A 25,258-nucleotide genomic window follows, 5' to 3' on the forward strand; every position below is an offset into this window, starting at 1 on the left:
GACACAAATCATGCAAAAATTAATTATACAGTAAATTTATCATTCACCATTTTCTAACATACCAAAAATGTACAATTAATAAGAATCAAACTATTAAGCTACAGAATTGCTTAAATAAATGTATACAGTTCTAGTGTACCCTCCCTACAGACAGTGTTTATTTGACTTATAATTTTGGTGGTAAACACAAATATTTGGTTCCTTTGTGCAGAAACGTGTTCTGAAGTGCATTTCGGGGAGGGGAGTCTGTATTCTCTGATTGATTAAGGGATGAGAGAGTTCTACATGCAGCTCCCCTATGCAGTGATGGGAGAATAAATCTGGGTCTCCACATACTCAAAAGACTTTGATTATAACATGGCCTCATGAGTGAGTGGGCATGGTATGTGTTTTTATTTGTCAATATGTATGTAGCAGGGCTGCCTTACCTGGTCTGGGCTCAGGCTAGCCACTGTCTCAGTTCCATGGGCCCATCCCTTCCCCAGCATCTCCACCATGTGCAAGCATGCTGGCCTGTCTCCCCAGCCCAGGGAGGACTGATGCTCTGCTGCAAATCTTTCAAGCCCTTCCTGCAGGACACAGTTTTTGTTAATTCAAACCAAAGTCAACAAAGTACCACAAAACTCCCTACCAAAGCAGGCTGTCAGGATCCAGAGGCCTTTTACTCTGCTCCAGTGCTACCCTACAGGAGCCAACCTCCTTCCCACAGCCCCATCAACTGAATCTTCTCAGCCTTTTTATTGGGAACACCTGAGCCCTTCTCGGATGGGTCTGATAATGAAACAGGGCTGGCTAGTCCCAGACGCCCTGGCCTATAAAGGGGCAGACCACTTTGTTACAGTGTGTGTGCGCGCTTTTCACTATGGATTCGTAGGTCCCGATCCTACAAAACCTTACCACTGAGGGTAATGTTTGTGTGTGTAGCCCTGTTGAGATCAACAGGACTACACATGGTAGTAGTAAGTACTATACTTGAAAGTAAGTGCTCATCAGGAGTAGGTCCCGATTTTGTGTCTAGTACTTGCTCTTCTGACCACGTGAGTGCCCTTTGCATTGACATAATAGTCTGTGGGATTTTGCTCAGATTTAATTATGGTGACAATATTTCTTTAGCCTCAACTTTTAAACTCCCTCAAACTTGTACTTTGCTAGCATGCAGTTAATCAAACTCAATTTCTAAAGATTAAGAGACAGTGAACAAATCCCTGGTCTTGCATAGTAGCTAAAATAATGGACACACAGAACATACAGGCTCAGAGGGGAAACAAAATGATTTTCTGCCCTTCAGTTTAATAATTATGTTCTATGGTTTATTCCTCATTGTCGAAATGCAAGCTTAATGATACCTAGTGTACGTTAATGGAGACCTCTTTAGAGTATTTTGTACTTTGTGTAATCTGTGCAAGCCTCGAAATAGTTCCATTAATCGAAAAGAGCTTTTGCAGTAGTTCATTATATAAGGACACTTATGCAAACAGCCTGCTGTTTTTGTGAGACCTATATTTCTATAGTGGTGCCACTTTTGTGTTAGCAGAATTCAGGAGAGCAGCTTTGGGTACAAAAAATCAGTGCTTGAGGGCAGCTGAGGAAATTAAACTCTCGTAGAATAATACTTATTAAGATCAGCCCCTCTTTTCATGGGACCCGGAGCAAAGTGGATTAAGAGTAGTTCAGGGTTTTAATTAATAATGTTGACCCTCTACATTTAAAAAAATACCTCAGTCTCCAGTGTAAGTCTGGCAATTGGTTACCATTTTAGAGACCAGGCCTAATGAATTCAAGTTGCAATCTTGCTTGCTACCCCTAAAACCAAATTATGGTGAATGGATGTTTTAGATGCAATAAAACCTGACATTACTTGCAGTGTTAAAATGATTATGATTTATTGATCAGTAGTCTCCAATGTATATGTAATAACTTCTGATATGCCCATCACTGCAGTATCTGGTCTCTGTATACATAATTAAGGGAAACGTGGTCCCATTTGAGAGTGGACCAAAGAGATTTTTGAGAAATGCTAGGGGCCTAACCAGAAAATCCTTTTGTAAGGATTATGACGGTATTCTCTCTGTTCTAGCTAGCAAACGACACATTTTCTAATATTATTGACAGGCTTCCCTCTTTTTTTAATGTATATGTAATTGCCCATGTCTAGAAAAGTATGGGAACAAAAAACACGTTAAAATCTATGTACAGTAGTTGGGGATAGGAACAAAATATTAGGACTTGGTAGCAGTTTAGCATATTATGTCAGCAAAATAACAAAAAAGAAGTGCAAAGAGAGTAAATGTTTAAAATTTACAGTTAGAATCAGTAAAGTGGGTTATGACTAAAATATACAAGTGACCTATGTGCTCTTAATATCTGAATCATAATTTGAAGATGCCCCTCTATGGCTGGGTGCAGTATTTTGAGGCGTCTTCTGCAATGTATGGTGATTTGTAGAACGTGTCTGATCTAACCTCTTGCTTCTATGGTGCATATTCAGCTCGCCGTCTAAATCTCAGTGCATTGGAGAAGAGCATTGTTAGCAGACTGCTGATGCCCACACATTCATTCCTGGCCAGAAGTAAAAGCACAGCTGCCTTGTCTGGAGATTCAGGTAAACCTAAAAGGGTGAACGCCTAATGTTTTATCACACCTGTTCCTTTCAAAAATTCTTTTATTTATTTACGTTTCTCCAGAAGCACTCCAAGTTTGTATAGAGTGAGCTAGAATGGCTCCTACAAAAGCATAGAAGTTCTCGGTATGCCTTTCTTTTTCTCTCCCTCTCTCTTTATCTTAATCTATCTCTAGTATCTTTACCAGTGCAACAAAGAAAAGGCCCATAGGGCAGCAAGCAGCACATCATAGTCCACTATAGTATGAGGACCCAATGCAGCAAACACGATAGCCCGGTGTATGTTGCTGGAGCTGCTATATACTGCTCCTGCTACAAAAAAGGAATTCTGTACCATTGTATTTATTTTCCAGTGTAGAGCATATTACCCATTTAAAAAAATATCTGGTAGACTGAATATATGACACGAGTGACTTGATTTTTTCAAACTATTTGCTTTATTTTGTGTTTTAAAGAAAGAAGGAAGACTCAATTAATTCTTCTATTGTGAAGTTATTATTCATCAAGAAATTCTGCTGGTTATAGTTAACTTGTTTTCTAATGTTAAATTGTTGTTCTACTTCTCAAGTTAGGTCCCCTGTTTCAGTGATCTACTAGCATGAGTAAAGTTAAGCACATGTGTAAGTGTTTGCAGAAGTGGGACTTTGTTGTTAAAAAGTTCTCCACCAACCACAAAACAACTCTTTGCTATTCCACTGAGGGACAGAAAATTGTTGTTAAAAAGTTCTCCACCAACCACAAAACAACTCTTTGCTATTCCACTGAGGGACAGAAAATAACACACAGAATATGGTAATGTCTTTCTGAGGTAGCTTGAAAACTATTAAAAACTAAGGAGAATGTCACAGGCATGTTTAAAACAGGGTTGTGATGTATTACGATGGAAAAGAAGCAGGTCATTCTCTGATGTATTATAGGGAAGAAGTAGTTGCACTGTTTATAGATTGTAGAAATATTTCATGACCACGCTATGGGATTTTAATTCATTGTGAACATACTGTTGCACCTGTTGAACGTTTTAAGTTCAGACAGGTTTTCTTAGCCCTCTCCTATAAACATGCCTTTATTTGAAATAAAGGATATTGAAGGTAAGGGGGAAAACCGGTTTCGCAAGACTATTTTTCAAAGATGCTTTAACTGAAGAATTCTCATTTTTAATTAGGCTGCAGTATACAGTTCCATGGGGATAGCTTTGTGGCGGAGGAGGGAAAGGTGAACAGTTAGCCAATGTGGGCCTTTTCTAGGGGCATCATGTCTTTAACAGCACAGACTGGTAAAATTAGTACTTAATATCATGAAATTCTGTGTAGCAGGTAGGAAACTGGAAATGCAGCTAGTGGTTACAGTGCTGATAGTTGAGAAAGTAAGGCTCTTAACTTTGCAAGCAATTACTCTACTAGAGCAGATGTGAAAAATTTTCAGTCTCATGCTAAGTAATAAATTGTAAGCTGAATTGGAATATTGGCAGATATTTTAAGCAACATGAGTGGTTAATACACCAGGGTATTCAGGGTAGTTCTCTCTGTGCTAATTGTAACTGTACCACTCTTTTTTTGTTTTTTGTTTTTTTAAATCTGTATGCCCATTGTTTTCCAATTTTGCCCAATTATAGCAATAATTGCATTTTCTGAGTGCAGGGCATTTCCTGGAGATTAATGATCATCTGGTGTTAATGGCCCATGACTGTGCCCTGAGCCATCAACTCATCCCAGCCTGTCATTAATCCCCAGGAAATTACCCTGCTCCTTCATCATTATTACTTACAGATGAACTTCAGAGCAAAAATTAAAATCAAGTTAAATACGGATTTCTCTTACTAAGTAAGCTATTGAGAACACTGAGTACAGAAGTAAGTTTTAACTAATCCGCTAAAAAAATTTCTATCAAATGCTCTTAGTACATCTTGGTTCACTGAAGATACCCCAAAAAGCATCATTCAGTTCCATCACAAATAAAATGAAGTGCTCTACTTCTAATATTTATGTCGTCACTGTCCAGGATAGCTTCAGAGAATCAGGAAGTTCCAAGAGGATTGATTCAGAGAGGGAATATATATATTTTTTAAAAGTTAGTTAAAACTTATTTCTGTGCTGATGCCCCCTGTACTTCATGAGGGGACATTCAGCAAAGAAATTTGTGTAAAACTCCATTTCATGCTTGCTCTGCAGTTCACTTTCTGGTGATGGTCTCATTTTAATATTTCATTAAACATGCTCATCTTAACTGATAAAGCAAACATGTGCCCTTCCGTAGCTTTTAAGTGAGGTTAATTTCTTTATTAATGAAGTTCATTTAGTCTTCATTCCAGAAAAAGGTGTATAACTAGCTCTGCTACATCAATGGACCTTTATTAGAACAGCAGTGTGCATTTTTGTGGAAATATAATGTGCATGGAAATACAATCAATCTCTCTCTCTCTGAGAGAGAGAAACTGGGACAGATTTTTCCTAGTGAAGATGAGGCTACTGGTTTATTTATAAATAATGTAATGGAAAAGGTACTGTTGAGAACCTGTGCATTCTGTGAACTAAACCACACTGCCAAGAGAATAAGAACAGAACAAGGTCTGAGAATACTCTCTGGCCAGCATTTCTGATTGGTACAAGAAGTACTTTTTTGATCCACTTTGCACCACTAAAATTCTCTTTGCATGTGTACTCTAAACATCACAAACCTAATAATCTATCATTTCCACGTCATAGACTTGTCCTCTACAAACAGCTAAGGAGAGTTGCTATCCCAGATACTGATTTCATCATAATCAACTTGGCAGAAACAACTAGTGGTTATAATATGCTTATTATAATGGGGAAAATAATTTAGTTGTGGATTATTAGAAATTTCTTTAGACTGTCTATCTTAAAGTATATTGATAATATTAGCCGTTTTTGAATGAGGAATCCAGACACAAATTTCTTACAGAAGGAACTTTTTAAAGTGCAGTGGCTACTACAAATTGCAGACAACATGTATATTTTATGCTATTCATAAATTTTTTGCAGTGTTGATATTTTTATGTACTATGGCAGGGATGGCCAAACCGTGGCTCGCAAGCCGTATATGGCTTTTTTACAGTTAGTGAGGCTCGTGGCGCTCCCCTCACACCTCCCATTCTCCACCTACCAGATTGGGGAGGGGGAATTTGGGGCTTCTGCCCTGCAGTGGGGTGTTGGGACTCAGGGATTCTGCCAGAGATGACTGGTGCCTGCTGATGGGGAGAGGAGGGGGAGAGACACAATTTAAAGGTTTGCCCCCCCCCAAAAAAAGCTTGAATCCCGCCCCCTCCCTATCCTCAGCAGCATTCCTACCACTCCCCCCATCCCCCGCTCCAAGGTCTTAGCACCGCATGGAGAGGCGATAGCAAACAGCTGGGAGCTGCAGAGAGGGGCTGCAGCAGCAAAAGCAATGGCTCTCCATACAGCTCTCAGCTGTTTGCCGCTGCCTCTCCCCACGGCTGCAGCTCCCAACTTGCTTGTTTCAGCAGCTGCCATGCAGGGAGGGGGGCCCGGCGGCACCATGTGACCGAGCAGAGCCAGCAAACTCTGGTAAAAATCGGGGGGAGGAATGTGACTCCATGTGGCCCCCTCCCCGGCATTGCTTCTGGCTTCTGCCCAGCAGGGATGGGGGATGTCTCAAGGCTTCAGCCCTCCAGGACACACCTGCCAGGGCTCGGGGTTTCAGCAGGAGCAGGGCTGAAGCCCCGAGCCCTGGCAAGCACACCCAGCCCTTGAACTTCTGAAGATTGTCATCTGCGGCTCAGTGGGTCAATAAGTTAGGCCACCCCTGTACTATGGTATATCCATTTTAATGATAGCCTAAAAATATACATGCATTTTATGCTACATATCTGATTGAATGGTACAGCGTATTCTGGGTAGAGTAGAAGAAGCGTGCCTTTATTCGATGTCTGTTTATTTCTGAAATCTTGTCAATTTCACCAAGAGATCACAAGTTCACAAGTTATCCTTAATGCATGATGTGACTTTGTCAGTTTGACATGAAGGAATGTAATTATTTTGCTAGACTGCTGAACTATATTCCCTGTATAGATAAAGAAGTGTTTTGGTCTTTGTATGTCTCTCTGTCTTTCAACCTCCCCTTCCTGCCCCAACTAGTTCCTGAAAACCTAATTGTTTATCAGATTTTTGCCTGATTTTTTTTTCAGATTAAAATGCATGTCAATGAATGTACTAAGCTAATCAATTTCAGATCAGTAATTTTGTGTTTGTTGCTTTATCAGAACCATCACTTTTTAAAATAAAAGGCAGTATCACTGTCTGATGTCTATTTGTTTTTCAACACCTTCTCATCTTTGATAAATCTGAAATTTGCTAACATCTGGGATAATTTTTAACTTTCAGTTTAAAAGGTATATGAATTCCGATTAGAAATATACCAGTAGATATTTGGGGCTAAATGAATTAGTATCAAGTGATGCTTCTGGTTTAACTTCTAAAAATGTTCTTTATGTATTAATACCTTCTTCCTTTTCTCTCTCTGTCTCATTCTCTCTCGTTCCTGTTTCCTGCTGTTGGCTTTCCTTTGTCACTCCAATGCTGTTCTGTTTAAAAAAAAAAAAAAAAAAAAATGAAAACAACCCACACGTAGTTATCCCCATTTGTCCTCGTTCAGCATCTTGCAGCCCCATCAGCCCTCTGTCCTACAAGGCCATGAACTGTAGAAATCCAGCAGACCGACCAAAATTCTTTGACACAACAACTGGACGTAGGAGGACCACACACTCAGCAGGGGTAAGCATGCTAGTTGTATGTAGTCTAGCAGCTGTAGCAGAACCATGTGACATGAATACACATTAGAACATATGAAAAAGAGATGTGGATGGTTTAGGAGAATGTTAATAGAGTCTTTCACTTCTGGGTTACCAGTTAACATCACGCTAGTTGGTAACAATTATTTAACAATAGCTTTGTGGCTTTTGTAAATTCAGTTGTTTTCAGTTCAGTTTCCTAAAGGGCAAACATCAAACTCCCAATCAGCACCACTGCTATTGACATTCTTTTTGTGTTGTATGCAGTGTTATTGTAGCCGTGTTGGTCCCAAGATATTAGAGTGACAATGTGAGTGAGGTAATATCTTTTACTGGACCAACTTGTGCTGATGAGAGAGACAAGCTTTCAAGCTACACAGAGTTCGCACTAACAGAAGTTGGTCCAATAAAAGATATTACCTCACCCACCTTCTCTCTCTAATGCTTCTTGAGGGTAGTCTTGGCTAAGAGTAATACAAGACATCAAGACTGTAAACTACTCTTTTAGCCTTCGAGATGGTCCCTTCAGATCATGGTTACGGCACATTACCAGGACAGTGAAGCTTTCACTGCTGCTGCCCTTTGCTAAAGTTGTCATGTGAATAGAGCATTTCAGTCTCCAAGGTTATCAGTATGGCGCTTTTGATTGGGTTTTTTCATTATATTTTTTTAATTCAAAAAGAAGAAAAGTTGACATAGTTGTTTGGTGAAGAAGGCCATTTGTGAATACTATTATTAGCAAAAGTAGCTGAGTGAGCAGTTATTCCCACTATGCTGTCTATGTAATGGAGAAGCTGATAACTGTGATCAGATTTATTTTTAAATGTGTTTAGAAAGTACATGGTGGGTTTTTGTAATTGACTGAGAATAACGGATCTACTGAGTCTCTTTCCATCTTCAGTACTGCTGGTGTCAGTCTGACATACATAGTTAGACATTTCACTAATCCAAATCCTGCATTTTTCGTGCACCTAACAATTAATGGGCTAGGTGCTCAAGGGCAGTCAAAGGAAGTATACCAATTTACACCACCTAAACATCTGTCCATTGATTTTTAAGGCAAGTTGTCATTGTGAAAAGTATTTTCACCTGGGTCCATCACTTGCTAACATTTAAAAAAAAATAACCTCTCCATTAAAGTCTTGTTAACGCTAAGCTTAACTGCCCAAAGAATTTCAGGATTTATGGTGGTCAATAGGGGAAAAAATAAAGGGATTGCACAAGAAATTCCTGTTTCTTCAACTTTCTTTTCCCATATTTTATAAAATCAGTTTAAGTTAATGGCTGAGATGAACACTATAGACATCTTTTAACTAATCAAATTCCAGATCAGCAATATGTAGTGCCTTCCCCTCTGCCAGTGCTGTGCTTGATACCTGGCCATGGTAGTATAATATTGGTCTCTGACAAGATTATGCTGCTCCATGAATGACTGAGAAAGACATTTGATAGATACCCATGCACCAGTCTTGTTTCCTCTACAGATTGCCAGCTATATTTTGAATTCAATATCCCTAAAAGCTGAGCGTTTCTTGTATTTAAAGCTGCTCTGACAAGTACATATGGTCCCAAATTTTGATCTACTTTGAAACTGTTATAATCTAGTAGGAAATATGCTCTGAGTTCTGATAGAGATATTTTTAAAATTGCCATTGTGAGATAAGAAATTAAAAAGAAAAAAGAAAATAACTATTCTGCATAAGATTGAGCAGTGTGGACTTTTTGGCTGCCAGCAAGGAAGAGAAGGAGAAGAACCATATTTCAGGCCTATGATGGCAGCAGTGGTGCTCACACATAAACAAGGAAACAAAATAAATAAAGCCATGTACACGTGAGCTCCATAAGCAGCTTGTTGGGAATGGGGGATGAGAACTTGCTTTTGGCCAACTGAAGAAATAGAACATTTGTAGTGAATGAAGTGTTAATTTCAAGCATCTGCATGGGTATTGCAAACAGTGAAGAGAAAAACTTTAAAAAAGGATAATTATCTGTCTGTATCAATTTAAGCCTTTTTTGAAAAGTTTTCCGTAGCATCTTAGGATAGCACAGAGTGACTAATATGCGTGCATACTATCAAATGCTCATTTCCCGGCACAAAACATCATTACATTTGTTACAGGAGTCATGTTCGTACACTTACCAGCCAGGCTGTAGAAAGTGCTGAGACAGCACTGATTTCTCGTTTTCCTATGCTGGAAGTGTAGTCCTTTTGCCCATGGGAATTACTCGTGCAATATGATTTTCTGTTTATTTGCTGATCCTTAGGCTGAAAAAAAAGAAAAGGACCTCTCCTCCAGCGTAAAGAGACTTCACTCTCCTTCCAATCCCAAAACTAGATCACTAGCTCTCTCCCCAGTTTGGTAAGTGAAGTACAGATGCTGGGATTCAGCTATATTAAGCTTTACTTGTTGTGCTCATTGAGTGACTCAGCAACAGAAAACATGTATTAAAATGGCAATTAAAAGACCCCTTAAGCTGGGGTAGAGGAGGGACATTGTCTGGCTTGCTGGGGAAAGGGGCATACTGCTGTAAGGGGGGAGGAAGTAGTGAGGCATGGACACTGCTGCAGAAGTGAAGCAGGAACAGCGTGGGGATGCTGACTCCTCCCCCAGGGACTGGAAGGGCTGAGGAGGTGATAAAGGGCAAGCCTGGCGGGAAAAGCCCCCTTACCCCCAGATCAGGTGGAGCAGCACCCACCCTTGGAAGTGACAGAAAATCAGGTTTGGTCAGGATCTGCTGGGGGCAATCGCACTAGTCGCTCCTTTCTCGGGGGGCTGGGAAGGAATCTTTCCCTCACCACCAGATTGGCCAAGGTGGAATGGGAGGGTTCGCCTTCCCCACAGCAGGTTCAGGGAGGGCTTTGTTATGGTGAGTAGGGAAGGGAGTTAGGCTACGATGTTACAACTCATTATGCCAGTATGGATGTCCAGTGAAGATACTCCGTAGGGAAGAGAGACAGTGACCAGATAAATAGCTTGGTAAAGGATTTAAAGGAGGTATTTGTTAAAGGAACAGAACAGAGGGCGTTCGAGATGCCTATGGCTGGCACAGCAAGGAGCTAATCCTCCCCGCCCTCTCCCCCCATTTATAGCCCACTTTAACCCTCATTTGAGAAAGGGAATGGTAAGATCCCAGCAATGGGGTGATTGGGGACCAGGATGGAAAGGGGGGGGGGCGCTAACGGAAGCTCCCAGTGCAGATATTGAAATGATCATGGAGTTACCTGCACTGTACACCTTTTATCTGCCAGGTAATTCCAGACATCTAATAATAAAATTGCATCCTGGTTAAACCATATCCAGTGTCTCCTGTTCTCCTTCCGGGATAGCCAGACAATGAACAAATCTTTAAAAAGGAAAGCGTTCAGTGGTCAGGGATAGGGGAGAAAGGAAGATTATATCCTGTCGGTGCCCTCCTCACAGGTGTGTATTGGGGATTAATTAGTTAATGTTTATAAAGAGCTTTGAAGATTAAGTTCTGTATAACAGCTAAATAATATTATTCTGTCTCAACATGGTTCAGATTTCCTGTTGGTTGGGAGGGAGATCTTGAAGTGATGATTGTTTGTTTGTTTTTGAGCTATTACAGCTTTTATCTATAGAGGGAATAGAAAGGTGCCCAACCTATTGCCATCATTCTGTTTTTGTTTGTTTGTTTTTTGTGGTTGAACAGGCATGCATCCAAGTCCTTGCCTTTTTTGCCTGGCACCCCCAAACAGATAACCTCCCCACCTGGCTCTTCCAAAGTGCCCTCCTCTCAGACGCGCCCTCCTTCCCCTGGCAATATCCGACCGATCAAAAAAGAGCTGAAACCAGATAGTCAGAAAAAAGGACCGGAAAAGGAGCCTGAGAAGGCAGCTGAGGAACAGACAGAAGAGAGTAAAGCAATTTCAGCAAGTGCTGGAGAATCCGCAATCAGGGAAGGTCTTTCTGTCAAATTAGAGCCGGCTCAAGGTAAGGATCAGGGATATTTTTGAATCCTTCTCTTTTCCTCTTCCCTTCCCACCAGTTTATTGCATCTTTATCAGTCACAGTACTTCTCCTTCAATAATTGGTTTGTACAATCCTTCAAAAATTCCCTAGAACGTGTGATACATTATTGATTTCATCCTTTACCTGGCTTAGCACAACTTGCATCTCAAAAATGTGATTCATGGTTGACTCTCATGTCCTCATACAACTGCTTTTCCAAGCTCTGTTAAAGTGGAACAACTGTTGCGTGCCACTAATATTAGAGGGAGTGTCTCATGAAACCATCTCCTGAAGTAACCCAGGCAACGGGAATGTCTAGGTCTCCTAGTGGCTTTTTATTATTTCCCTACTGGAAATTCAGTGTCATGCAAAGATGCATTGCCCAAGGCAGGAAAATGAAATCATAGGGTTACCCAGTCCTTCATTTTTAATGGTAAGAAATTTGCTGGTAAATTAATCTCTGGAGTATTTTACTGCTGCAGATACAGTTCTATCCAGGTGCAGCAAGACACAACCAAAAATATGTAGGTAGCCATTCAAGTGGCAGATACAAGATCATAAGAAAAACAGGATAAATAATGTTTTCTCCATTGACCAGGGGGAGAAGCTGGTGTTCTGTTTCTGCTTGTTGTTTTAAGGGACCATAGTAGTGAATACTGAAATCTTTCTCAGAAAGCCAGCATAAAACCAGAGGGTAAGCTACATTATATCTCAGTGATATAGGGCCTGGCTGATGAGTGAACAGAAGCAAAGATGCCAACTGTGTTTATTAAACTAGATCTGTACCAATTTAGCCATGCTGATACCACATGCCCATGGGGGATAAAGGCAGGATAAAGTAGAGGTAATGGAATACAGAAGAAAACCTAGGTGGGGAACAAGAGGGAACAAGCAATATAACCTGGAATAAATACTCCCGGGGGAATTATGCACCAAAAAATTAAAAATTCTGTGCACAAAATTTTCAAATTCTGCATATTTTATTTGTCAAAATAACACAATATGATCACACCATTTTCAATTATTTTTGGTCATTTATTTCAAAATACCCATCAGCAAGTATGTCTGTAACAATATAGACAACAAACAAGATTCAGAAAATGGTTTTTGACAAATAGATCCCTAACTAGACATATTAATAAGGAACTCTGCGTAATAATTCATTTAAACTACAACACAGAACTGTATTTCCCGCACCACCCCCACCCCCAAAGCAATGCAAAGGCTGTGGGGAGTCAGGGGTAACAGAGGGGCTGAGGGAGAGGGAAAAAATTGCTGGGAAGTAGCCTGGGTGTGAACTTGGAGGGTTGTTGAGAATAAGTGGGAAAAGTATGGAAGAGGTCTTTTGGGGGGGACGGAGAGAGACTCCATGCAGAGAGTCTCCATGTTAGGGAGCTTCCCCTATGCAGACCCTGGCTGACTCCTAGCCTCTCCTATTCAATCAGGCACGTCTCTGTCATCACCATGTGTCCCTGCACCCTCTCCCTGTTCCCATGTGTCTGGTGCCCCCACTCAGACATCCTCTGTCCCTGTGTAGCTCTGCACTCCCTCCCCCATCACCATGTCACCCTGCACCTCCTTCCCCCTTGTAGCCCTGCGCCTCCACTTCCATTCAGCCCCTGCCCCAGTCTGTTCCCCCCCCACTAGCCCTTATGAACCCCTATCTGACCCCCCCCAGCACCCCACGCTGTCTGTCTCCCCATAGCCTCTGTCTCCTGATCTGGCCCACTGCAAAGAAGGCTCTGCAGGGTCTTTCTCTTCTCTAGCTGGCTAGGAGCTGCAGCTGTGTTCTAGCGCCACAGTGCCCTCTGTTGAGCAAAAGGCAGAACTGTGGCATCTTTTCAGCAGAAGTGTTTTTCTGTGCAAAAAAATTAAAATATGCCTGGCTCGTTAATTATGTGCTTGTGCAGTGGTGCAGAATTCCCCCAGGAGTAAATACAGCAAGGGATTGCACAACCATCAGTGAGGCAGAGAGGAAAGAGACAGAATGAGATGAGAGGTTGCTGCTGCTTTTCAGAAAAGAAAAGGGGAGGCAAAGAAGGAGAGGTGAAAGAAGAATAAAATTGAGAAGAAAAAATAATATGGAGATGGAATGTGTGAATCGGGATAATGAAATGGTGAAAGGGCAGAAGGAAGAAAATATAGCCCTTTTATGATAGTAAATCGTATTTAGGAACAAATAATTGTTGGTATTCCCCTGACACACATTTGATATCCTTATCATTCTAGGAACAGGGATGAAATGGTTGTTATGATCACTGATATTCTTGTTCTTTGTTATTCTGGATTCTGCATTTAAATAATCAAAGAAATCGACAAGAGGGGAGGGGAGAGAATGCAATAATTTCATCACAGTGCAGCCAAAACTCAGATCCCTAGGTGATTTGGAGGCAGATCCATTGAAAAATGTTTTAAACGTTAGCAACACTGCATGAACCCCTGTACATGCAGCTGGGGTCCACTATTCCTTTAAGAAAGGAGCTGGTCCTTATCTTTTGTTATTATAATTAATAGGTACCCCGTAGAGCCCCAGTCTTGTCTAGGATCCCATTATGCTAGGCACTCTACCGACACATAACAGAAAGACAGTCCCTGTCCCACAGAGCCTATGATCGAAGCATAAGACAAAAGACAACAAATGGACTGTTGGAACAGAAGGAAACAATGAGACAATGCTGATCAGTATGATAAGCAGCTGATGTGCTGAGACCATTCTTGACCTGTTAAGTTTTTTGTAGGCGTCATAGCAAAAGAGAATTTTAAGAAAGGATTTGAAGAAGGATCATGACTGAGTTTTGCAGACGTTTACATGGCGCATGGAGAAAGCATGAAGGTGCTTGTTTGGAAACTCAACAAGATGGTGATGGAGGCTGATGTTCTTGGCTGAGTGGAGACAGGAGTCTATATCTTGATTGCATCTGAGATCATAAGTAGGGTGGGAATAGACCATGAAGGACCTTGAAGGTGAAGACAAGTAGTTTGTGTTTGATGCAGTGGCACAAAGGGAGCAGTGAGAGAAGGGCAGCAGTGGATGTAAGTGGGGTAAGATTGACTTTGTCAAGGCCAGAGAAGAGGATGCAATAGTCATTGAGATGCAGGATGATGAAATCCTGGATAAGGATTTTAGCTGTGTAGATGGAGAACAAGGGCCCTATGTTAGAGAGATTATGCACGAAGAATCACCAGGTTTTGGACACACTTGGATGTGAGGAACTAGAGATGGCCAACTATAACATGATGCTCATGTTATGGGCCTGAGCGATGGTGCAATGGTGGTGGTAGTGACCATGGTGAGTGGTAGACGAGGGAAGGAAGAAGAGCTTAAGTGGAATGATTAAGAGCTCTTCTAACCTACTGGGTCACTCACCAGCCAGTACATCAAACAGAGCTCCCAAAAGTTCTCTCTTCAGGGGTCCCTCTCTTCAGGGGTGGGTTTAATTCTCAGAACCAAAATAGTACAACATAAATCAAACAGATAGACCAGGTCCTTCTGCCCGGCTCCTTTCCTGGCCTTTGCCCAGACCCTGTCTCTGAATGGGCTGCTTGCTGGCCTTTTGTCTAAGGAATATCTGATCCCTGAACTCAAACCTATCACTTGTGAGGTAGCGAATTAATCACAAGCGAGGCTAAACTCAACTCCCTTAATGAGCTGTCCTGCTCTGTTTTGGCCATGTTGAGTTTAAGCTGGACACCCATGAAGAGATGCCAGAAACACAGGGAAATAATTTAATTTGGACAGGAGGAGAAGAGTCCAGAATGAAGAGGTAGGTTTGTGAGTTGTCAGCATAGAAATGGTAGCTGAATTTGTGTTTGCCCAGGAGATTACCCAGAGGGAAGGTGCAGATAGAGAAGAGAAGGGGCGCAAGGACAGAGCCCCATGGAACAGTCACTGAAAGCAGGAGTGGGCAAGAGGAAAATCCTCCTAATGAGAAGCAGAAGAAGTGATTAGAGAGGTTGGAGGAGATCTGAGAGCCTATCACGGGCTCACCTCAGCCAACGGAGCATCTTGCAAAGCGAGCTCACCTAGTCCTGCATTGGTCAAATTAATGTTCCACTCAGGGTGATCCACAGGGGCCTTACACTCCAAAGTAAACAAAAGCCTTCCATTGACTTAAGCCAAAGGTTGCAGTCAGAATTAGGCTCTGACCAGGCCTGGCTTCTTGGATTAAGACAGGGGAAAGACGCTTCCATGGCTGCCCCAGAACTGGCCTTTTTTTATCTTGTCTGCTAGCACTGATTGGCCTCTACCCCTGGCCCTTCAAGCCACTAAAAGACCAAGTCTCACTAGTTCCACCAGCAGCTGATTCTGAGAGGCTGCTCTAGGCAACCCGTAGAGGTCTGGGCTCACTGCCCTTCTCTTGTTACAGACAGCTTCCTGGGGCAGGGTGCTCCAAGGCAGTGGGGTCTCTGGAAGCAGGCAGGGAATGCCTAGTTCAATCCATCACAGAGCCTCTCCTTTTTTCATTTACAATGCGTCAGTGACATTTAGGAGGAATCAGGCAACAATTCATCACCTCCAAATCCTACAGCCTGGCTGTAGTTTTCCACATCATTGTCAGTCTAACATCTCCCTATACAAGTCGCCGGCACTGCCAGAAGCATTACTGCTTGTCTGGGTGAGCTTCCTTCAGTTTGGCTAACAGATTGATAGCAGTCCCTGAATAATGTGTGCCTGGCCTCTAGAGGAAAAAGTTCAATTCATCTTCTCTATAGTTTGTGGGGGAAGTGACAGGTATTCAGAAGCCAGGCAGCCGCACAGAAATGTGAACTAATATTTTATTTAGGAAAAAGTACATTCCAGTAATAAACGTTATATGACACAAATCAGAACTGTCAGTTCTGTCACTGGTTATGTTATGGGACCTCACTGTGTCACAGTTGCCCCTGCAAATTATCCTAAGAAAACTATATTCAAGATCAGACTCAAATGCAGCTTTCAGATTGAGGCAGAGTGCACCTAACAACCATGACGTTGTGTTACAAGGAAGGAGGAGATGGCTTGTGTGTGCAGCTGGCCGTAGATGGACAGTTGACATCAAGGCGGCTACTCACTCAACATTTTTGGAGTGAGCAAAGGAGTAATTAGAATGGGGAACTGGGAGTCCAGACTCCTAGGTTCTACTCCCAGCTCTGTCACTTGCACACTGTGTGAACTTGAGCAAGATACTTGGTGTCCCCATCTGTAAAGTGTGTGTACGATCTGTCATGCAGTGTGTTGAAGATTAGTTAATTAATGGTTGTGAAGCTGTTTAAGATTCTAGAGTGAAATGTGCTAAGAATGTGCCAAGTAATTTTTATGTGGGTAACAGCTGAATAACTGCCAAACTGATGCGGATCGCTGTGCTAATGGGGGCTTTCACAAGACCTCCTTAATTGAAGGGCACTTTCAGAAATGAAGGGCCTGATGTCATTAGCAGAACCCTGGCTGAGGCCCCTGAGACCAGACACCTGGCCAGAAGGGAGGACACAGTATTGCAAACTGCCCACAACCCCTGCACTGCGATCAGTACACATACAAAAATGGGATCAGCCCAAGCAGGGTCAGGCCACCTGGGAAATGGGCTGATTCAGCAACTCTCCTAGGCTTTTTCCAGCATCAGGGCTCCTGTTGTGCCCCAGTCTGAGTTTAAAGCTGCTCTCTTCCCTGGCAGAATTCCACCTGAACAGCAACTGCTCCTGTGGGTGCACGGGGGCAAAATTCCCTCTGAAGGAATCTGGACCTCAGGAGCTAATGATTTCCACTTCTTCTCATGTACCCCTATGGGCCTGAAAATATTATATAATCAAAGCTCCCATACTTCAAATTGTATTTCCCACCCTCCTAGCGAGGTTTGTTCAATTATACACTGTTGGGGGTCGTTATTTTTGACACAGCATTATATGGATGAATTTTTCCCTTTCTGCCTGTTTCAATAGCTGCTCCAGCTTTGCCCCCTGCTCCACCAGCAACTTCACCATCCCCTGTTTCTAGCAAGGCTTCAGCAGGTACTACTGACCCGGAAGAAGCAACAAGACTGCTTACTGAAAAGAGGCGGCTGGCCCGTGAGCAGCGAGAACGAGAGGAGCAAGAAAGGAAGGAGAGGGAAGAGACTGAAAGGTGACACCCAAATCTGCTCAGTGGAGAGGATACATTTTAGCATCTTGTTGTCATTTTGGTAGCTACCATTGTGTTTAATAAGGAGGGTTCAGAACCAATCCTTAAGGAAAGGAAGCATGAAAATCCAAACTGAAGGAATAATTGTCTTGTCAGGATTTGTTTACATGAGTCGCACGAGCTGAAAAATAATGAGACTAAAAATCTGAAAAACTTCTTAACAAATGTGTCCTATTTGTTCATATGTACATTTAGTGCTTTAAACAGAGAGAATGAAGGACAGATCCCCATTTGGTGCAAATCACCATATCTCCAACTGAAATCAGTAAAGCTGTGATGATTTGCACCAGCTGAGGATCCTGCCCATGGCTATCTTCATCCTCAAAGCTATGATGATCATGGGTGGAGAGGCTTCTGCTCAGCCTCTTCCCTTGAGGCCCTGCCCTCGCTCCTCCTCTTCCTGCCCCTGCTCTGCCTTTTCCCCCCGAGGCCCCACCCTCACTTTGCTGCTCCCTCCTCCAGGGCCTCCTGCCCACCACTAGCTTCTCTCCACCCTCTCCCCCCTATTGGTCACCCTTAAGGCAGGAAAAAGTAGTGAGGCCCTGGCCCCTCCCTCTTCTGGCACCCCTTAGCTGAGTTGCTCTGGCATCTGCACACACAGCCTCTCACTGGCTGGCCCAGCTGTGGGACATCTCCTCCACATGGCCATGGCCCCATCACTTTTCAGGGCAAGGGATGAGCAGTGGGGAGGGGGAAGAGGCTGAGTGGGAAGTGGGGGCAGGCCCCCCCCCCTCCTAGGGAGCTTCCAGTGCTCACATAAGCCTCCCCAAATGAAAGAGTCACACGCTGCCTATGATATCTATAGCTAGTAGGGTCTTCATGGAAAGTGTTTTTAGATTTCCAATAACTGTGGTTTATAGGCCTTTCCCTTTTTTCATTTAATACCAAAGCTCTCCAGTAATTCTGGATGTAAATGATGCATATCTCACTCTTCCTTTTGCCTTCTCTCACCAACTGAATCACCACTTTGGGCACTAACGCTCACCTCTGTTACATTTCACTCAGAGTCAGAAATCTCATTGTTCTGTCCTGCTGTTGCCGTAGCCCAGAATCACCAACAATCTTACACTTGTGTTTCGTGGTCACAGGCTAAAGAAGGAGGCGTTGTCACAGAAGATAGCTGAAGAGAGAGCTCGCCGGGAGGAGGAGGAGGCTCGCAGGCAAGAGGCGGAGAGAAAGCGAAGGGAGGTAGAGCAGGAGCGAGAAAAGGAAGAAGAGCTACGCCGGCAGGCAGAAGAAAGAGACCAGAAAGAGAAGGAGGAGATGGAGCGCATTCAGAAACAAGTATGCTTCTCCATGGAGTTTTCATACCAGGCTATGTGGTGGTGATTTGGGTTAATAATCTCCTGGGCAGCTCTAGATTTCCTTTTGGATGTGCAGGTTATATTACAAATTTAAGTGACTTATGGACTGACTCTTGCTTTCATAGGTGGGTACAGAACAGCTGGGATGTATTTCTCTCCGTGGAAAAATCTAGCAGCGGGTGGATCTTTTTCTGTAGGACTTTTGTTTTGTTTTTAATTTAAAATTAGCCCCTTAATATTATGGGCCAAATTCTTGAATTCAGTGGAGTTATACCACAGGAGAATTTGGGCCCTACACTTTTAACATGCTAGATGCCAAGGTAATTTTACTATTCAGAGTTAGTTCTGGACGCCTATAGGAGAGAAGCTGAGGACTTAGCATAGGAAAGGAAATCCAAAACTCCAGAATTCTAATCCTTACACTGATACTGCCTGTGTGGGGCTCGTGGTTTAGGAACAGATGTTGATACTCTTACTTATGTTGAATAGCACCTTGCCCTTCGAGTAGTGTTATTGAAAGCAGTCAAGAAGGAAGGTACCACTCAAGGTAAGAGTATCACAATTGGGTCTTTGAGCTTTCTGCCTCAGTTTACCATCTGTAGAATGGGGATAATAATGCTGTTTTACCAGCTGCAGTAGGGCTGCTGTGAGGTTAAATTATTTAATATATGCAAAGCACTTAGATTCCTCTTCTGTCTACATACTTATCTAACCCTCATTAGCATGTGGATGCCTCATAAACATTAATGATTTTATCCTCTCAACAAATATGTAAATTTAGTCTGACTAGAATACACACAAAGCACACACTATATATAGAGATAGATAGATATAGCATCGTATTAAAGTAATTAAACTTATAAACTAATGAAGACATTTACCTGAAAATTTTCAGAAAATGTATTCTGTACTCTGAGTACATGCTGTAAATTGAGGCATATACTCTATAATATTCATATATAAAAAAAGGATGAAACCTCTTTAAGTGCAAATCTCAATGCACCCTTAACTAGGGAACTATTATAGTGCCTCCAATAATACAAGACAGTCTTATCTTATAGAGAAAGCCCTTCAACAGTACCTCCCAAGGGAGCCTTACATTTAATTAAAAAACAGGAAGTGTGCATATGGCTGTTTGTCATTGCTTTTGTTAGCAAGGACAGTGTCTGGAGAATAGGAGGGAATTCTGCTGCTTTCTTTTGACCCTATCAAAAGCATTCATCAGCCCAGTGCATTAGTCTCATGAACACTTTTGCTAGCTGCTAGGTTAGGAAATGCATTTTCATTAGTCATCTTCTGTGCATTCATGCATGCATCATAAAACAGACACCGAACCAAACAAGATTACCAGCTTTTTAATTTACATAAAATTAAGAGAAGAAAGAGGAACACAGACATTAATTAAGAAACCTGCATTTCAGTCTGAAAATTCTGTTGATGACATAACCCCAAAAGTTCCTTGTCAGATTGTTGTAAATTAAAATGTCATACAAAGATAGGCAGATGCCAGTGCGGATCAGCCATTACATTGTGAATAAGTCCCTATTTCTGTTCCTTTCCCATTACTCAGAAAGAAGAAGCAGCTCGCCAGAGTGAAGAGGCAGAGCGATTTCGGTTAGAGCGTGAAAAGCGTTCCCAAAGAGAAGAACAAGAGCGCTTAGAAAGGAAGAAGGTAATCGAATGCATGCAGGGAATCTTGGTACTGTATATCTCAGCAGTTTGTTTATTTGCATGTGCACTGTAGAAAGACACACATAGTTATTGCTTCAGAAATTCACTAAAGATTGGATCCATGCCCAGTGAAGTTAATGGAAAGACTCCCATTGATTTAATGGGATTTAGATCAAGTCCCAAGAGGTTGGTTTTTTCCTTCGGTAAATGCCAATTTTAATACATTACCAAAGATTATGGGTTTTAGGGTGATTTTTTAAATCAATGTCAATAAACATTTTCCTACTTTGTAACTTTCTTTGTAGCGACTTGAGGAGATCATGAGAAGAACTAGGCGCACAGAAGCTGTAGATAAGGTATATGCTACATTTCATCATCCATATAAACACCTGGGCATATGTTTCCCTTTTCTCCAGTGCTACTTTTAATTTACAAAACTGTGTTTCCTTTATAGAAATCTAATGAACAGCAAAATGGAGAGATATCTAAGGCAAATGTTACTGGAGAAACAGGTATGGCATTTGACTCTGCTCTTAGCCCAGAACAAGAAGAAATACATAGCCAAATGAATTGAGGTTGATAGGATTTTGGAATTTGGCAATCCAAGCTAGCTGATATAAATGTCAAGAACCCAACGGACTCACTCAGTTTTTGAGTAGATTTTAATTATTTAAAATTTCTAAATGAGAAATTTCTAAGATTTTTTTTTTTTTTTTTTTTTTTAGAATGTTACCACCGTGAATATTTCCTTTAGAGCTATGTAGCTCAGTGCTTTGCAAGAAAATGTCTGTGTTATCGTCGCTTGTGGGAATGTTCTTTAGAGTGAAAATGAACAAGTTAATTATGATAGTTGTATCAAGTTTGACAGTGCTGATTCTACCATTTTACTGGAGTAGTGTTACAGCTATAAGAGCCTGTTCTCTCAGGGTTTTCCATATTAACCCCTATTTTTAGGATTTTATTTTATCTCAGTCATTAAAACAAATTTGCTCAAGGCTGAAATTTGATATTAGTCATAACACTTAATAGTACTTGTCACTTATATATAATTTCATAGTGCTGAATAAATAATAGTCAATACAGGGTAATAGTAGATATAAAATATCCAAAAGTCATTGCCTGAGCCTATTTAATGTATTGATTTAGAGCCTATTTGTGACCAATCCCCTCCACCCTCTCTGCCACTGCACAGGGCTTATCCATATTGTGAGTCTGAGTGCAGGGAGAAAAGGGGCTGCTCATGCAATTCAAGGGCTCTGTTTTCTCCTCCTCTCCACACATATGCATCAGCTAGTGAAGTTGGCTGGCTGGGGCGCATTCAGCATCTGATGCAGCATATGGCCCCTCCCTTCCCACCATGCAAAGCTGGACCTCCTGAGGAAAGTTGACTCTGAGCAGTGTCCCTGAGTAACAATTCCTTCTGGAGTTGCTCTGACCCAGGCCTGAGAGTAAACACTCAGTCTAGTCAATAATAAATAGTAGGTTAATATTTGTAAAGCATATTGTAAAGATCCACATATGGAAGGTGCAGTCTTAGAGCCAAGTATAATTATTATTAATAAAAATAATAGGGACTTAGGCCCAGATTCCTAAAGGCATTTAGGATTTGCTGCGCTCCGCAGTACAATGCCGAACTGATTGAGGCGTCTCAATCCCCTTTTCAAATGAGATCTAGGCACTTAAAAGTCTAAAATCCTATCGACTGACCTCTAGTGATGAGCCCTCCAGGTCGGGAGTGGAGGCACATTGGTAGAACAATGTGGAGAAGCTTACACTGCCTGTTTTTGGATAAGTTTAGAACTGTCAGATAAACACCTTTCAGTAGCAGTAACCTATTAGGTTTTGATACAGTTGGGTGGGGGCACTATTTCTTAATTTTTGAGGGGTTTTTAGCATGTTTTACTAAGCAAAATGAAAATCACATATATTTATATAAGTCTACAGAAGCCAGAGTTAAGACTGAAAGTTTATCCTCATCTCTCAAAAATTTGCTCTTGGGTTTTACAATCCTTGGTAAGATTATGCACAGCTGCAGGGTTATGGCAGTACCTAAAAGACGTGAACTATGTCCCTAATTTCCCCACCACCTGAATATAAAACTAAAAGTTGTAGTTTCTGCTTTTGTAGATTGCAGGTGGGGCAGTTACATATGTCATCCTGTGTGTGTGTGTGTGTGTGTAGTGAAGACTGAAAACATCACACTCTCTACATGGAAATAAGTTTATGTACAGCACTTACATAGATTCCAAGACTAGAAGGGACTGTTGTAATCATCTAGTCTGACTTCCTGTATAACACAGACCAAAGGTTGAAATTTGCTGCTGTTCAGAAACACATTTTACATTGGAATTTTGTTTATTCATTTCTGACTGAGTTATATTAAATTGTTAAGATGGAACCCAAATTTGATATGTATTATTACTGATCAAAGCGTTCTTGACTCTACAGGATTTAGGGGTTTTTTATCCTATTTTCTGGGCAGACTGTCTTTCTTTAAATTTTTGTGGACTTTTTTTTTTTCTTCTCATTTCTTCTAGCAACCAGTCCCACATTTCCCTTAGAATCTGTAGCGGCATCTCAGCTTCAGCATGTGACAGAATCACCACACAATGGGGAATCGGTAACCCACTCACAGATAGTCATTTCACATCAACCTACAGTAAATATGGACAGGTGAGAATAGTCATGAGGAATATAAAAAGTTTAGAGGATGAGGGATGTTAAAATAACAGTTTGTTTATTCCATTTATTTAATGAAGGAAATTAAAGATAAACATTGTTCTTTTCTCCACTGTTTTTTGTTTTTTCTCCCCAATGCTCGGAAAAGGAAGTTTGAACATATTTCACTTAGAAGTGACCTATTTTTATCTGGTTGTAGTGATGAAATTTGTAAAACCATAGCACTCTTACTCTTCACAATATTATTTGAAAATAAATTTGCTGTTTGCCAGCAAATACTATAGATGTTAAATCTCAAGGGGGAAGGACAATTTTTCTTGTTCATTTCCAAGAATTGAAATATTACTGGCTATGCACACCTGTTACAAAAAATTGCTTTCTAAAGCTATTTTGCATTCACAGCATTAGTTTTCCTGCATGCAGTGTGGAGTGCTTTGCTTTTAGGCTAGTTGTCTTTCTACTCTTCAGAGTGTTAACAAATATTGATCACTTGACAAGTTACTTGATGGCAGTTAGAGAATTATCCTGTGTTGATTAAAAGCATTCATTCCCTGTAAAGGTAGTTTTGTAAGTCAGGCATTTGATGTTGCAGGTCCCTGTAGCCATGGGGCAAGTTGTGCACACTTTGAAAAATTCTGTTGAAATGCTTGAAAACATTTGTATTTAGTCAAGTAAAGGCTGGTGTCCTGTGGGGTTGAGCTGTCAGTTTTTCTCAGTTTCAGTATTTGCTCTTCTCATATTGCATTGCAGAAAACCAAATTACCCCATTGTGAATTCATGTTTTATGCAGCTAGAGCCAAAATATCAATGAAAAATCCGGCAAACAGACTTTAATGGGCAGTATGCTCTGCAGTAAGATTGGCCCTAATTAAAGGAGGAAATCTCAATATCTCTACAAGCCTGAGGGATTCTTCACCTCCTGTCACACTGACAAGGAGGCCCCTCCTGAGAGAAGCTCTGTCAGTGACACTGAACGTTGAACTGTGTTAGATGAACTGCATAAAGCAGTTATTAAGGCAGCTATTAAATTCTAATTATTTCTCAATCTTAAATGCACCTTGATGTTTGTAATATAATATATGCCTTTCTAATAATTGCTGTCATGTAGCATCATATTTAGAGTAGAAAGAACCTCAGAGCAGCCAAGGTAAGGAATGAATAAACATCCATGCAGCTGAAACAACAAAAACAGAAGGAATCTATTACTCTGTATAAAGAAAGGCAGCAACATAGCAGCTTTGGCTGAGTGACTCTGGACATTTACTAAATCTCTGCACTGCACAAGCAAGATTTGGCTTTTGCCGAAACGGTCTTGCACTTGGTTTGAAGGGGGAAGATATGATGGCCCAAATTCTCTTCTCTAGGCAAAATCTGAGTAAGTGGCTTTGCACCGGGGAGTTTCCTGAAGGGTTCCTAGGGGATGGAGTCATTCTCTCAGCCCAGGGAGTAACAATGAGAATTCTCCTCAGCTGCTAATATAGCCCTTGGTCTCCACAGCTGCCTCCCCTTCTCTGCAAGAGGTTCACAGTTTAACTGATGGCTCATCTGCACAGTTGTGTATCCACTGACCACACCTCCCGTGGTTCACTCCCAATATACCCTTCCTTGCTCTGCTTAATGGTGCTTAAACCTCAAGTGCAACACATCCTGTCTCTCCCCATTCAATGCCTCTGGTATTAGTTGGGTCAGTACCCCAAGGAGGGACTCAGGGATGGGATTTGGCCTTTATAAATCGGATGGTTTTAAATATTAGTAGAGGTTTGGGTTCCTGGGTACTGAGCTGTGGAAGTTCTCCAGTTTGCCATTGGAGCCCAGGTCAAGAATCATGGAGCATTTGTGGGGCAGAGTAGGTTGGTTGATCTGCCCCTCTGATCTGTGCCCTCTCCCACCCACTCACAGGAGCACCCAGCTTACTCAGGCTGTGTGCTGGGACCAAGACTCCGGTGAAAGCCCTGCTTCCATGTTAATAGATACAAAGTAATAGAAAAATAAAAGGAATACTAGCAGAAAAAGGCAGTTGACTTTTTTTGTTTTTGTTGTTGTTGTTTCTTTTAATTAACTGTGCTGATCTTGTTATCCTGCTAGGACTTC

At 41.6% G+C, this 25,258-nt stretch overlaps 1 protein-coding gene across 3 annotated transcripts in view; it reads left to right on the forward strand.

Annotated features, from left to right (window-relative positions):
* The window catches only part of MAP7 (microtubule associated protein 7), a 188,729-nt gene that overhangs the window by 154,539 nt on the left and 8,932 nt on the right, over nt 1-25,258 (forward strand). For 2 of the 3 annotated variants that reach the window (XM_054023725.1, XM_054023723.1), the window contains exons 7-16: nt 2,489-2,602; nt 7,229-7,371; nt 9,654-9,748; nt 11,061-11,341; nt 17,276-17,456; nt 18,602-18,797; nt 20,388-20,489; nt 20,794-20,844; nt 20,943-21,000; nt 23,026-23,161. In XM_054023725.1, coding sequence (XP_053879700.1) covers nt 2,489-2,602; nt 7,229-7,371; nt 9,654-9,748; nt 11,061-11,341; nt 17,276-17,456; nt 18,602-18,797; nt 20,388-20,489; nt 20,794-20,844; nt 20,943-21,000; nt 23,026-23,161 — 1,357 coding nt within the window. The remainder of the gene's footprint in view (nt 1-2,488; nt 2,603-7,228; nt 7,372-9,653; nt 9,749-11,060; nt 11,342-17,275; nt 17,457-18,601; nt 18,798-20,387; nt 20,490-20,793; nt 20,845-20,942; nt 21,001-23,025; nt 23,162-25,258) is intronic. The other variant, XM_054023724.1, reaches the window with a different exon arrangement.

The sequence above is a fragment of the Malaclemys terrapin genome, chromosome 3 (assembly GCF_027887155.1).
Source record: "Malaclemys terrapin pileata isolate rMalTer1 chromosome 3, rMalTer1.hap1, whole genome shotgun sequence".
NCBI classification, from domain to species: Eukaryota; Metazoa; Chordata; order Testudines; family Emydidae; genus Malaclemys; species Malaclemys terrapin.